This window comes from Lucilia cuprina, chromosome 4 (genome assembly GCF_022045245.1).
Source record: "Lucilia cuprina isolate Lc7/37 chromosome 4, ASM2204524v1, whole genome shotgun sequence".
NCBI classification, from domain to species: Eukaryota; Metazoa; Arthropoda; class Insecta; order Diptera; family Calliphoridae; genus Lucilia; species Lucilia cuprina.
The window spans coordinates 63,371,529-63,387,954 of NC_060952.1; the positions used below are offsets into that span (position 1 = coordinate 63,371,529).

General features: G+C 28.0%; 1 protein-coding gene across 1 annotated transcript in view; it reads left to right on the plus strand.

Moving 5' to 3' along the window:
• Positions 1-15,303: 15,303 nt before the first annotated feature.
• The window catches only part of LOC124419242 (asparagine-rich protein-like), an 8,331-nt gene continuing 7,208 nt past the window's right edge, over positions 15,304-16,426 (plus strand). Inside the window, exons 1-2 of the mRNA XM_046947864.1 lie at positions 15,304-15,438; positions 15,517-15,863. Of these exons, the coding sequence (XP_046803820.1) occupies positions 15,304-15,438; positions 15,517-15,863 (482 nt within the window). The remainder of the gene's footprint in view (positions 15,439-15,516; positions 15,864-16,426) is intronic.

The following is a 16,426-nucleotide window of genomic DNA, read 5'->3' on the forward strand; positions in this document are numbered from 1 at the left end:
AAGAACCGTTTATGTCAGAACACTTTTCAAAATCGAAATAAAGAGGACATAGACGCCAAAGTGGAAATGCTCACAAGTGCCTTGGTTGAATCGTTCGCGGACAGCTGCCCTCTGCGAGAGCGGAGATCTGCCCAGGAGAAAACCTGGGTAAACGGGGAGATCCGGAACCTTGGTAAGACTCTTCGCAAACTATTTAACCGGCACGGTGTAAAAAGACCACAGTATACTGGGATGAGTATCGAAGTAAACTTGGTGAATATAAGAAAATTGTTCGTAAAGCCAAACGAGACTCCTGGATTCTTTTCTATGAACAGGTAGACACCGTAAATGACGTATCGATGATTCCTATCCAAAACTCATGTCCAACCAGAATCTATGGTCGACGATACGGGCAGGAGGCTGGAGGATATGGAGGAGACAATGAAACTCCTAATGGACTCTCATTTTCCCACCGGTATATCGAATAATAAGGTGAAAAGTAGTAAACCGGACAAAGACCTAAAATTTAAGCAGCATGCTTATGTAGGGACGATCGGTGGAAACCGCTTTAAACGAAGTTGTCCACTACATGGGTGTAATAAGAGCTTTAAAGTGTTTATTATACAATCCTTTTCCTTGATCTGAATGTATATTTTTGGTAGATTTTCCTTTATTTAATTTTACAAAATGTTTTAATGCTTTCGATATTTCTATTCCAGTTTTAGTTTTTAATGGAAATGCATATGCATATTTTGAAAATACGTCAATTACAGTAAGCATATATTTAAAACCTTTATTATATTTTGCAAATGGTATCATCTCCACCAAGTCTATTTGCCATGTATCTAAAATGCCCCTTTGTATAAATCGACGTCGTTTAAAGTTTTTTCTTGCTTGATGATGAAGCTCATTGACGAGAATTTGTTACTCATATTTATAATAAGAATGTATTGCTTTGATTCATTTCAATGTTATTTATGAAAGCGTAAACATGTTTCATCAGTTTATATATCTATTCACAATGATGGTTTGTGGTCCTTCAGGATGTGGAAAATCTTAATTTATTTTAAATTTGTTAAAAAAGCAACACTTAATATCGAAAGATATAGATCGAATCATTGAAAATGTAGAGTTTATCGAAGGAATTCCCGAAAATTTTGTTACTAATGATAAAGAATCTACTTTAATAATATTGGATGATTTAATGCTTGAAACATCTAATAAAAAAATTTGTGAACTCTTTACTAAGGGATCTCATCATAGAAACTTATCTGTAATATTAGTAACACAAAACATTTTCCATAAAAGTGCTTATTCCAGAAATATTTCATTCAATTTAAAATATGTAGTAATGTTTAAAAATCCGAGAGACAAGTTACAGTTTCAACATTTAGCTCGTCAAGTATATCCTGAAAATTCAAAAGCTTTGGTTGATGTATATAATAAATGTACACAACATGCTCATGGTTATTTATTACTAGACCTTACTCAACAAATACACAACGCCTTAAGATTTAGATCTGATATATTCAATAATAGTCATTTCTCAATATTTGCAAATATAAATAATGACCTCCAATCTAAAATTATTAAAGGAGAATAAACATATTCTTTATGTTCTTAAAAAAGCAGAGCCTAAACTAAGAAATTCGATACTAAAACATGTTGATGATGTGGTCATAAAAACTATATATGAAATTCTTTTTAACGTCATCAACAAAAATCATAAAATAAATAGAACAGTTTTTGATAAAATAAAACCATATAAGAATACGATTAGAAAAGTTTGTTCCTCACAAACCTGTTTGAAACAAAAGAGGAAACATCTTATTCAAAAAGGTGGATTTTTACCAGTCATAATTTCTTCAGTATTAAGGTGAGTCATTGGAAAAATTTTAGAAAATGTCAAATAATTTATCAAAACTTATTGTCCTCAATCCATCAACGTATGATAAATTTAAAATAAAAACTATGGATTCTGATTTTCTACATCGAAAGCTTTCACCAATTTATGGATCGCATACACTCAAAGATATCAGCAAATGGTACTATATTAAACAAGAACTGTCTAAATATTTGATTGGAAAGCAAAAAACATCTTATCAGAGTACAAGTAAAACAATGAATAATTTAATAATGAAACTCAAACAAAAAAATATATAAAAAACATATTGAAACTCAAACAATGAAACCAGAATCAAGCAGTATTGGAATACAAACTAATATAAATTTACCAGAGGATGTTTATTCTAATAATGATTTTGATGATCAAGTTGATATGGATACAACAATACAAAAATTCAACGGTCCACGGGCATATGTATTTATTTCGTCGGCCGCAATAATTCTTTTGTCATCTGCATTACTCAAAACTACTTTATACAACTTCTGTGTATACAGCTGGTGAAACTTTGATCTAAATGTATTCATTAAATCATAAATAATAAATAATGTTTTTTTATAATCTACAATTGTCAAATTTTCCATACAAGACTTTTTTTTCACCTCTTTTATGTCAACTGTTTTATATGAATACATTTTAGACCGAAGTCCCACAAACTCTTTCATAATTTTTCCATTATTCTCATCTTTCATCATACCAAGGACTTTTTTATTTAATAGAGGAATGTTAAATATGTTATCAGATGTATCAAACTTTAATGGAATATCTTCACGAATATCACTATAGAAATCCTCCGTCTTTATGGAGTATATGAATGAGTCCGTGTCCATATAATTCAGAGTTATATTTTTTTGGAATTTTGGTATCATAGACTGATAATGGAAATCGTACATTTTCCATTTTGAGAGTTCCAACACAACAAAGCCTAAATAAATAGGTTTATTATATGTTATTTGAATAGTTTTGAGTTGGACTGTAAACATATTATCAGAAAATTGGCATATGCTTGAAAAATTTGGCTTTGAAATTAGTGCTCTAGCTCCTAAATGGTTCTGCCTGGTTGTTTCCCAGTAGGTTACAATTTTTACATCTTTCCGTTTGTGTACATTCTCCATGGTTTTTCCATAAACGGAATTATTTAATAATTTGAAAAAATCTTTTTTCAAAAGAATTTTTGGCCAATGTTCTATGGTGAGTATTAAGGTCTATGTACTCTTTTAGCCATGGGGATTGTCTAAATTTTAAAGCTCTATGAATTTTTTTAATATTAATCCATTCCTTAAACATTGTTTTAGAACTCTATAATGAATTGGATATTTTGTTTTACATGTTAAGTCTGCTATAAGCTTCTTACATTTAGAATTACCAACAATTTTGTATTCTGTACAAAATGGAAGATCGTTGTGGGTTTCATGTAACTTTTGAGGATACTCTAAGTCTACCTCCAGGATATATCCAATATTGGAAGTATCTGAAATATTATTCAAATCAAGATATTTTAGCGTGTCCTCATCGTATACCCATTCAAATTCTCCGTATGGGAGATATTCAGACATTGCCCAACCGTAAAGGTTATTAGTATCTAGGTATATTAAGAATTCCGAGGGTTTGGTTTGATCAAAATCGTCCAAGTATTTATTATTTGCCTTGGAATATCGTTTAGAGACCACCTCTGATACCATCTTGTATAAAGTTATACATATTAATATTATTGAATAACTCTAATTCTATTTTTGTGGTCCTAAGCATGGCATCCCACGATAATCCTGGAGCTGTATAGTACTGACATGGATCCAGTTTATAAATACTTTTACAAATTCTTCTAAAATTTTGAAAAATATCTGTTAGAAGGAGAACATCTGTTTTTAAATATAATTTTGTGTAATCCAACATATTATTACAATTAAAGGTTTCCCACACAGTTTGAGCATGCTCATAATCTTCATTTGTACATTCCGAATTACTTAAAATATTATAAAATTTATCTTTAGTGGGAAGACTTTGTTCACTAAAACGATTCATTGAATCAATGTATGGAAATACACCTTTTCTTTTAAGTAGATTTTAAAATATGAAAGTCATCATCATTTAAATTATTAGCGAGAGATTCTAAACTCGAGGCCATAAATCTACAAGAGTCTAGAAATCGAATTTCAAAAGACTCTTTTTCTCCAATTGGTATAAACTTTGATAGTGATATATATAATTCTTTGTTGAGGAGAATTACTTTAATATCACCATTAAAGTTTGAGAGTTCTTTCATGAATAAGTGACAGTCATAAGAAGAAAATTATGAAAGAGTACCGGTATAAATTTAGGTGTTCTATAAAGAAGATTACAAGAGTATTTAAGACATGCGTTGCAAAGGTATATTCGTCCCTTATGCGAAGTTATTGTATGAGCATTATTATTATTTAAATTACCTTGAAATATCTGTTATTAATACATAGTGGAACCATTCTTCATCACTCAAAAGAAGGAGATTTACATGGTGTTCTTTCACTCCGTTTGTAAGATAATATGGCCCCACAATGTTATTCCCTTCACAACCAAACACATTAATACTAATGTTGGTGTTGTTTTTTTTCCAAATTTGCTAATATCTTTTAATTTTAAAGGAAATTCCAGTCCTTCAAAATTAATTAATTGATCTTCTACTTGTATGCAGTTTTCAGCTATATTAATATTATTTATTTTATTCAGCTTGTTTCTTGAAAATGAAGCAATAACGCTCCATTTAAAGCAGTAATCATCATCATTTAAAATATTGAAGCATGCTTGTTTTTTAATTAACCATTGAGGTAATGGGATGTATTTTGATCCTCGTATAAAAGAAGCCATTTTAATGTTTATTTCAAGCTTCTTTATCCGAATAAATGACCATCCACTGTCCCTTTCTTGAAATTCACTCATTTTGTTGATTATTTTATCATAATGTAATTTAAGAGATTCTTCAACATGATCACTCAGTGTGAAGAGACATTTTGGAGCGCACAGTGGGGCAGAATGGAAATTTTTTGGAAATAAATCTGGCATTTCTAAACGGCTGATCCGATCGCGATAAAATTTGGCGTGAGCGTAGCCAAGGAGTATTCGAGTTTAAGTTTTGAAGATGAACTTCGCAGATGCCCCAGGGACGGGGGCATCTGCGGGGCGGCTCAAAGTAGGGTACCTACGACATGTAAAATTTTTAAACTCGTGCCATTTTTTTGTTTTTCACCCAAATACAAAGATTTTTATATTTTCTGAAAGCGCTTGACGAAATCTTGAAAAAACATGCGTGGACATACTACTTATCTCTTACAATATCCGAGTTATAGGCATTTAAAAATTTAGTGATACCAAATTTATCATACCTTGGTACGCCTTTTTTTGAATACCGGGCGTAATTTTGGACCAAATGGACTCAATTTTTTCTTGTTAGTTAGACAACAAAATTTCCAATAATATACAAACAATTGCATATCAATATCATTTACAGATCCAAAAATATACGTTTTTTAAATTAAAAATTCAAAAAATTTTAGATTTTTGCCGTTTTTTTGCCCAAAATGTGTCTCTTTTTTTAATAAAATAAAATTTTCTTTAACAACATATAACAATTTTATAGTTTTCTAAAAGGTATCTTTACGCAGAACGCTTTGGCGTAAAAAACTTGTCCTATGAAAATGTTGCCACTGCGTCCTTCCGAATATGACCTATTTTTTATCAAAACTTTAACTTTGGGCGACATGTTCTAAAATCCCAAAGCTGAGATCAGAAAACTGAAAGCAGTTTTGGAAACCTCAATATGTTTTCTATTTACTCCAAAAGTATTTTCCCAGCCCTGAAAGAAATGTGGACCATTTGGGCAAAAAAGTAAAAAATCCCATTTTTTGGATTTTCATTCCTATTTTTGGGAATTGCGGGATGCCCTTTGACCAGAACATACATTTGGTGTTAGTTAATTTATTTAGTTAATTATTAAAGACTATAACATTGTTTATTCAATAAAAAATTATAATTTTATTATGAGCCGCGCACAACAACACCTAATACAATATCATCAGTTCTTCATCAGTTCAGTATCTTAAACATAATACAATTAATTCGTACAACCTACTTATATAGCTAATTCCTAACACTACTTATTTTCTATAAAATAATCTGTCATATCGGTATACATATCCAGAAGGTAATATAAGTCCTTTAAATCTTCTTGTTTCGAGATGATAGAGTTTCATAACAAATCCATCTTTTTCGCATAGTTGAAAGAACAGGATCAGAAGATAGAAGTAAACTATTAAAAATATCTTCATTTTGTGATTGCCTGGAGCATTTTCTTGAGCTGAATAGTTGAACATGCTTAAAATCTCGATTACTCGCTTCCTGGGCTTCTTCTGTTAACTCTCCAAGTGGAAGAATATTCGATTCAATTATTATTTGACCATGACACAATACTTTGTGTACTGTTGGTGTTAGTTCCCTCCATGGATACAGAGATACAAGTAATTTTGAAATTTCAGATGTATATTCCCTAAATCGATTTCCATTAATTTTATGTTTACTTTTTAGTGCCATTAAAATAGTGTTAACTCTTCGAAGCAAATCCTTGTCGATTCCAGTTATTTTTGAAGTAAATTTAAAATCACAAAAAAACCTTCTCGCCGTATTACCGACAATTGTACTACCACAACTTGGAAGTTTAATCCCATCTGAACTTTAAATTCTGCTTGGATTCTGCTTTTTCCGCAGCTCTCAGTTCTTTCAATTCTTCTTATTTTTATTATTTTTTGTAATTTAGTAAGATTCTCTAGCACACATCTATATTCGAGGTCGTATGCTATGTGTAAAAAGTAATCCAAAAATCTTATTCTGGCATGAAGTGGTGAAATTCCGAAAGACAAGACTTCTTCATTAATACTTCTGCTTTTGTTTATATTTGAGTATTGCGACTTTTTCTCATTACATATTGAGCATCTCCAGAAGGAAGAAGTTTCTGTTATGGCATTGCTGACGTTTCCATCAATCATTGTTAAGCTTAGCTGATATGATACGTTAATAGAGAATTCCTTTATTTTAATGCAAATGGGCTCCAGTGCATTTATTTCGTCTCTTAAATATTCCACTAAATCCTTTAATGTTTTCTTTGACTCCTTTATATATTAAAATCCAATGAGTCTACAAAAATTTTTTGAAACCGGAGTTTTATTGATCCATATATTTTCAAATCAATTTCCGATGCTTGACGATGATGGATTAAGGGAATATGATGATGGACGATGATGGATTAAGGGAATATGAACGAATTCGTAATGGCACTAATGATGACATAAATACACTTTTGTAGTCTGCTAATGTCCGACTTTCACAAGCTATTATAAGTAATTTCAATCATTAATTATTTATTAATAAAAGTTTCTTTTATTAGTTTAATACTATTTACAAATTCTATCCACTTAAGTTTCACAGCTGATAAATGATTTTTTTTATTTGTTTTGCCTTTTATTTACATCTCTAAATTACTGAGAGCATTACATAGTTGTAAATAGCAATGAAATGCAATAGTAGTAAAGGGTTGGTGCCTAGGCTAAAAGTCACATACGTGATTGATAAGATCAATAATGCCTACAAAATATATAAATATTTCTTATTATATATTTATTTTAATTCAAAATTTATTTTCAAGGCAAAAAAATAAAAATCCGACGAAAAATATTTCCTTATTTTTATGCCTATTTAAAATATATAATGTTATATTAAAATTGATCAGGTCAGTGATATAAAGTTTACCCACACTAGCTTACAGAAATGTTTACTACTTTTTAAAGCAACATTTATTTTAAGCTTTTATACAAATCTGGGCTATTTTTTCACTTTGAAATTTTTTTTTCACAATGCGAGGCATTAAGATATCTTAATTAAGATTTAAAAATTCTTTTTAAAAACTCATTTTAATCAGCTACATCTAATCTCAGCTTAAAAAGAGAAAAACAGTTGTGAACTAAAATCTAAATAAATTAACCTAGTGTTTCAGAATACATTTTAAATATCAAGTTCGAAATTTTATGAGCAATTGTGGGAAGTCAAATATTACTGAATTTATTAAAATCGACAAATCCAAGAAACTACAACTACCAAAGTGAGCAACTTTCTCCCAATGCGAAGATTCTAACCTCATTCTTGGGAGAAGCTCCCGGCCTGGGAATCACGTTGGCCAATTCGCAGATTGAGGTTATCTGTAAAATCTTCAACCCAGACAATTAAATCCCTTTTTCGAGGCGGAATCTTCCAATTGCTAGTTTTGCAAAATTGAATTTTGAACAAATCTACCACTTAATGTTCGATTGTCATATATAAGATGTGAAAATTCAACAAGCTAAGACCTTTTCATCAGTCAAATCATCATTATGTGTTCGAATATGAGAAAAACATCGCTATAAACTTGCATTGCCTAAGAATTTATTTAATCATTCACCTGAACCTTGATTAAAACTAAAAAAATCCCATATTATTACTATGAATCAACAGTGAGAAACAAAATTAACCACAATAATACTTTAACTAAAACTACAAATTATCTAATTAAAATTGCAACTAAACAATTTCGCTTAATTAAAAAAAAAAAAAAAAAAAAAAACAATTATTATTAAAATTTAAAAAACGAATGGCTAATTAACTATAACCTAACCTATAAAATGTAACAATAAATTTAAAATGTTGCATAATCAATTTTAAAAGTCACCTAATCACCTAAGAATACTTATATTTACCTAAAAAATCAATCCCAAAATGTTACATAATTTCTCCTAAATTTGTCAAGCTTAACTCAACATTTATTATTTTTTAATTTCTTTTAATTTTATAAAAATTATAAAAAAATAATTTAACATGATATAATATCCGGAAAATATTAATTTTTCAATTATTAAAAAAATAATAATTGTATAATAACAATCCATATAGTATATCATGATTTATATTACTAAATAAACTAATGGAGATGAATTTCTATAAAAATATTAAACCCTATAAACTAATATCACAGGATTCATCAAATTTTTGTTACATTTATCTTTTAAAATCTAAACTTAATACATATTTCAACTATTTACTAATACATTGGCAAAAACTTAAAAATGCAAGAATAATTTTCTCATTTACATACAACTGCTACAAATTCACATCATCCAGTTCCTGTGGAGGCCTTCATCGGATTCGTATGATGCGGTAAGTTTGATAGTACTTTTCTCTTTTATCAAACCTAAATTCTTGCATTTCCATTTAAAATAACAAAAAGAAGCAACAACCAAAAGGAAATTTTAACATAATGTAAATATAATTTTATTTGTTGAAACCAAAATCATTAACTAACAATTAAAATTTAACCTTATCATAAATTATAAAAAAATGTTAACAAATTTACATACTCTTAAATAGTACTGTTAAATTTTGTTTTGTTACAACTGCTCTCATTTAAAAGAGAAGAAAATGATAAGAATAACATAATATTATTAAAAGAGTGATAATGCTTATATTCGTTCTTTTTATTAATTCTCTTTTTTTTCTCTGGTATATGAAGTTTATGGTTTTTGCTTCTCTTTAGTTAAATATATTTTATTTATTTTTGCCAATAATTAACCCATTAAGATTCGGTCAGATAAATAAATATATCTTTTTATTTTTTTTTATTTTTTTATTTCAAATTAAAATTAAAAGGAATCAATACTAGGTATAATTAAATTATAATTTTATGATTGTTCGCGAAAATAATGTGTTCATATAATAATTTGATAACGTTTGTAAATAGTTTAAAATTAGTTTGAATAAATTATTGTTAAACAATATGAATTGTTAATCGAAAATCTGTAAGCGTGTTTTCATTCGACGTAAATAATGAGATAATGTAAGATATCTAGTTACTCTTTTGATTGTGGGGTTTCAAATTAATATTCCAGCCATTGAAACATGGAAGGCGAGGGTTAAGAGGCTTCATCTCTCTACACCATCACAGAGAGATCATTAAATAGGATAAATTCTTTGACACTTAAGTAAATAATTTCTTTTTAGTTTCATGACTAGATAGGGGTAATATTAAATATAAAAAAATAGGGAGTCTAAAAAACTCATGTAGTGAACCTTGGGAAATTATAGGAAAGGACCGAACCCCCCCACACCACTGTTGCTAGCTCATCAAAGGCTCCCGTAGTCCTATCCCTATGATATCCTTGTGTGTCACATTAAAGTAACGAGTGAGGGTATTTAGATTTTTTTATAAATTCTTTTCATTTTGTTTTTTTCTGTAAACATTTTTCGTATACACAATTTGTACATTACATATTTGGCACTTATTAATAAAAATGGATATGAAGAACCTATACCATCAAATTTGGATTACACTTCAAAAATTGTTCATGGTCGAATGATAACACAAACGTTGGTCCTGACACTTGCATAAGTCAATGTAGAAAATATTTTTAATATCAAATATGTTAATTTTAAAGCAAAAATATATTAAAAATTATTAATAATGCAACATAAACAATTTTTTGTTTTTTGTTAACAATAATTTCCTACAATTTTAAATTTGGATAGGCTCTTGTAAATTTTGAATTTAAGAAATAATTTTAGTAAATAAAAGACAGTCTATCAAGAAAATCATATTCAGAATTATGGATATATCCAACAACTTTAAAATTGGATCAAATTATACTTCAAACAAGGACCAAATTGAAATTCAAGAAATTTTAATACTGCCACCTATAGACATTCCACAATTCCTTGCATTGCATGACGGCCAGGATAAAATTTTATTGGAAGTTTTACTAAATGTGGAAAAAGAACTTGAAATATAAACAAAATAATATATATTTTTCTTTCTTTTTATTTTCTATAAAACAAATAAAAATATTTATATAAATTTAAAACTAACATATCATTTTCATGTAAATTAAAATAATTAAAAATATTTAAAATTTTATTAAAAGTTAAATTTTACATCTTAAATAAATAAAAATACAACAATAAACACCACAAAACATTGAAGTTTCACTTTGAATTCGCATATTATTGTAGACAAATGTTTTAGAATTTCGATTTAAAAATGAAATAAATGGTTTAATTGGAGGTTGACCTGCAGAACAAAAAAATTCTGCTGGTTTATTTTCAGGAAAGTAAAAAGCGACCCAATGCTTGCTGTTGGCTATGTAAAATGGAGGTTTCGCAATAGGTGTTTTGGGTAATTTATTACTGGGGAAAACTCCTTTAAATTTATATTTTGTACAATTATTTTAATTTAAAGTATTTATAATATTTATTGAGTTCATAGCGTTTGAATTATAGAGCGAAACTTATCAATTTCCAGTATACTATCAAATTCGCAATATACTAAACAGGTAATTGCCTCCGTAATCGGTTTTCCAAAACTTCCTTCTATTCGAATAGTTTGATTTATTAAATTTCCACAATTAGAGTTATTATGATCTGGTGTTAAATCGAAAGATAGTAAAAAATATCCGTTATCAAATAGTTCTTTTGTTATTTGATAACCTTTATCGAAATGATGAATTCCAGTTCCTTTAAATAGTGTTTGATAACCTCGAGTGCTTATTATTCCACCATTATTATAATTAAATTCAATAGGCTGTGCTGGAAATTGTACTCCATTAAATTAAATCTTTGTAAATTAAAATGTTGAAAGTTATATGGATTTTCGGGTTGGGATACATTTTTATTGTTAAGATGAACTACACAATTTCTAAATAAGGAGTGTAATACTTAGGTTATTAACAATACCTCCATTTCCTTTAAATTCAACCACCAGTCTCAGATAAATACTATTAAGATCTCTTTATGTTTCACCATTTCCCAATGATACAAATTCTATAGTACTAGAGTTGTCCAATGAAGCAATTGGATTATAACATATTTCTTCTGTTTTAATTACACTAGTTTGAATTGGAGGAGATTCAAATAAATCCAATTCACTTTTCATACATTCTATAAATCCTTTGCCTTTCAACATTGTTTTTATTTTTTCAATAGTAGCATCTTTAATATTATTTATCACTTTTCTCCCTTGATTAAATAGAATATCTTTTACTGGTTTTGTTCCGATTTCCTCCAAAATTTCTTTTCCAATATCTAATGACTTATTTTTTAAATAATTTAATCCTGTCCTCAAGAATGGTTTCAGTTGTGAGAAGAGAGATGAAAACAGTGATCCAATACCACGCCCATATTGTACAATTCTTGGTGTATGATATATTTCACCAATGTTTTGTATATTATTTCCAGATTGATTAATGTGGTAATAAATGTTGCCACAACAAACGTTTTTTTCTAACCAAAATCCGAATAAAAAATAACCAAATTAAGAAAAAAGTAAACAAAATTATTTTTATTTGTTTACATTTGGACATTAAAATAACAAATTCATTTTCTGAAGTGGAACTTGTAACTATATTAAATTTCGTCGCTAAACTGCTATTATGAAGACAGTTATGAGCGTTAAAGTAACTTTCTGTAGGGGATCTTATATGAGACGTATGGTCAATGGTGGACTAATTCTCATAAAATCTGACAGAGATATTTTAGTTCCTTTAAAACTTGATTACGTTGAATTTTGTTGCTATATTGCAGTACATTGTGAGCTTTAAAGTCATTTTCTGAGGAGACTTTTTATGAGGGATAGAGTCAATTATATACCGATCCTCATAAACTTTGACAAAAATACATTTCCAAAAAACTTTTGAATTTCAACGCTATGCATGCATTTTTAAGCCATAAAGTTCTATTCTCTGAATAGGGTATAATATGAGGGCAAGGTGCAATTGTTGACTGATATTTCGCAAGCAAACTGGGTCAACTAAAAATATTTTGACAAAATATTTCAGTTTTACATTCATAACTTCAGCAATATTTGTAAACGTAATCTATCCAAATTATCCGACAAATTAAAAAAAATTTAGAATTTAAGACGGTAAAATAAAAACAAGTATACAACATCATCTAGAAAATGTAAATAAAGAACTAAAAGTCATGGTGAGATATTTAGTAGAAGTCAAAGGTCATGAGTATGAAATCTTTACATATATCTCGATTATTGTTCGTCGTACGAGATTAGATGTTATTACAACTTTTGTAGACAATACAATTTAATTTTTCTTAGCTGTGTTACTTAAAATATCAGTTTATTAATACTTTAAAGATAGTGTGATACTATTCTTACATCAATTAGCAGAAAATACTTTATTAATTCATTTATCTTAGAATTTCGTCAAATTAGCACAGTAACTGTTTATAAAAAATTTCAAATAGGTACAGAAGTTGCAATTATACTTTAAATTAAATTTAGAGGACATAATCTACTAAGTACGTAGACTATTCCCACCAAATTCCATAAAAATCGAAACCATAGTTTTTATTTTAAATTTATCATACGTTGATGGATTGAGGACAATAAGTTTTGATAAATTATTTGTCATTTTCTAAAATTTTTCCAATGACTCCACTTAATACTGAAAAAATCCACCTTTTTGAATAAGATGTTTCCTCTTTTGTTTCAAAGAGGTTTGTGAGGAACAAACTTTTCTAATCGTATTCTTATATGGTTTTATTTTATCAAAAACTGTTCCATTTATTTTATGATTTTTTTATGACCACATCATCAACATGTTTTAGTATCGCATTTCTTAGTTTAGACTCTGCTTTTTTAAGAACATAAAGAATATGTTTGTTCTCCTTTAATAAATTTAGATTGGAGGTCATTATTTATATTTGCAAATATTGAGTAATGACTGTTATTGAATATATCAGATCTAAATCTTAAGGCGTTGTGTATTTGTTGAGTAAGGTCTAGTAATAAATAACCATGAGCATGTTGTGTACATTTATTATATACATCAACCAAAGCTTTTGAATTTTCAGGATATACTTGACGAGCTAAATGTTGAAACTGTAACTTGTCTCTCGGATTTTTAAACATTACTACATATTTTGAATTTGAAATATGAATTTGAAATTTGAATAATGAAATATCTCTGGAATAAGCACCTTTATGGAAAATGTTTTGAGTTACTAATATTACAGATAAGTTTTCTATGATGAGATCCCTTAGTAAAGAATTCACAAATATTTTTATTAGATGTTTCAAGCATTAAATCATCCAATATTATTAAAGTAGACTCTTTATCATTAGTAACAAAATTTTCGGGAATTTCTTCGATAAACTCTACATTTTCAATTTGGGTAGTGAATTTTTTTCAGCAAAACTCCATATGATTCGATCTATATCTTTAGATATTAAATGTTGATTTTTTAACAAATTTAAAATAAATGAAGATTTTCCACATCCTGAGGGACCACAAACCATCATTGTGAATGGATATATAAACTGATGAAACATGTTTACATTTTCATAAATAACATTGAAATGAATCAAAGCAATACATTCTTATTATAAATATGAGTAAACAAATTCTCGTCAAAGAGCTTCATCATCAAGCAAGAAAAATCTTTAAACGACGTCGATTTATACAAAGGGGCATTTTAGATACATGGCAAATAGACTTGGTGGAGATGATACCATTTGCAAAATATAATAAAGGTTTTAAATATATGCTTACTGTAATAGATGTATTTTCAAAGTATGCATATGCATTACCATTAAAAACTAAAACTGGAATAGAAATATCGAAATCATTAAAGCAAATTGTAAAATTAAATAAAGGAAAATCTCCCAAAAAATATACATTCTGATCAAGGAAAAGAATTTTATAATAAACACTTTAAAGATTTATGAAGAACTTAACATTAATCATTATCATACCTATTCCAATATGAAGGCATCAATAGTAGAGCGATTTAATAGAACATTAAAAAATAAAATGTGGAAACAATTTAGTATGCAAGGAAATTATAAATGGATATATATTAGATAAATTATTGAAAGTATATAACTCCTCTTATCATCGTTCTATAAAAACAACACCCAATTCAGTTAATAACATAAATGAAGAAAAACTTTTAAAAAGTGTGTACAACAACTTAAAAATTTTCAAAAAAGTAAAATATAATATAAATGATTTTGTTCGAATAAGCAAATATAAAAATGTTTTTGAAAAAGACTATACACCAAATTGGTCTTCAGAAGTTTTTAAAGTAAACAAAATTTATGCTACAAATCCTATAACCTACCAGCTTGTTGATCTAAATGGAAATATAATAAAAGGCGGATTTTATGAGGAAGAATTATTAAAAACTTAAGTTCCAAACATTTTTTTGTTCGAAAAGGTGTTAAAGCGTCGTGGGGAAAAATTATTTGTAAAATGGTTAGGATTTGGAAAGGAATACAATTCATGGATTCATCGAAATAATATTAGTGCATAACTTAAACATATATGTATTGCATTCAACAAATTGTTCAATCATTTAATCTAAAGATGGCTTCAAGTATAGAAGAAAATAATATTTATGTTACTTTATTAAGTAATGATTCAGTGCATATTTATAACAACTCTCCAAGTACGTTTACAAACTTGTTAAAACAATCGTTAAACTTAAATGGTGAATGGATTGTAGGATTATCAGATATTTCATTTACATTAATTAATAAACATGATATAATTGATAAAAATATTATAAAACGTAAAAAGCGAAATATTTCAAATTTGGATAAGTCTTCAAAACATGAAGTAACGACAATATCAAAGTTGAGTACTACTGAACATGATAACATTAAATCAAAATTTAAGGAACTTATGGATTCATCAAATGAGAAGGAAACAAATTTAAGTATTAATAATACAACAAATAATACTCCACAAACTAACGCATCATTAAAAGAAAAAGTCAACAAAAGCTTAAATAAAGTGAACGTAGAACGTAATGCTCAAGTTATCACCAAAGAATCTGGAAGTGATAGAAAAGATTTAAATCAAGAATTGGAGAATGACAGGAACGATTCCATTTTATCGACCACACATAATATTTTGGAAAACTCGTTAAATAAATTTTCCAGTAACATTTCGCATTATTTTAATAAAGTTGATTCAACTGATGTAAACAAAATTGTATTTATTTACACAGATATTATTAAACCTCGGCATGTGGGGAGCAAAAAATAAATGTTTGAAAATATTTTCAACATCATCATTAAAAAATTATATTCATTTTAATAGAATAGATTATTATTCTATTGAAACTTTCAATATTAATGGTATATCCATAATGACTCGAAATGATGAAGGAAGAGATATTGCTTTAGAGAAATATATTCCAGTCTATTGTACTTTACACTTCAAAAAATATATATAATAACTATACACTTAACAGATAAACCATTTTTAATATAACCATGGATGTGTTGTATACAGATTACCACCAGCGTTGCCACTTTGGTTATTATTAACCAAAATTGGTTATTTTTATTTTGCATGTGTATATGTAAATAATTATTTTTTTCGTTTTGGTTATTTTTTGCAAACAATTGAACTAAATGCTGTTTGCTTTTATTCTAAAAATAAAATTTAAAAAAACCTCTTTTAGTTTTAAATCAACTATGTA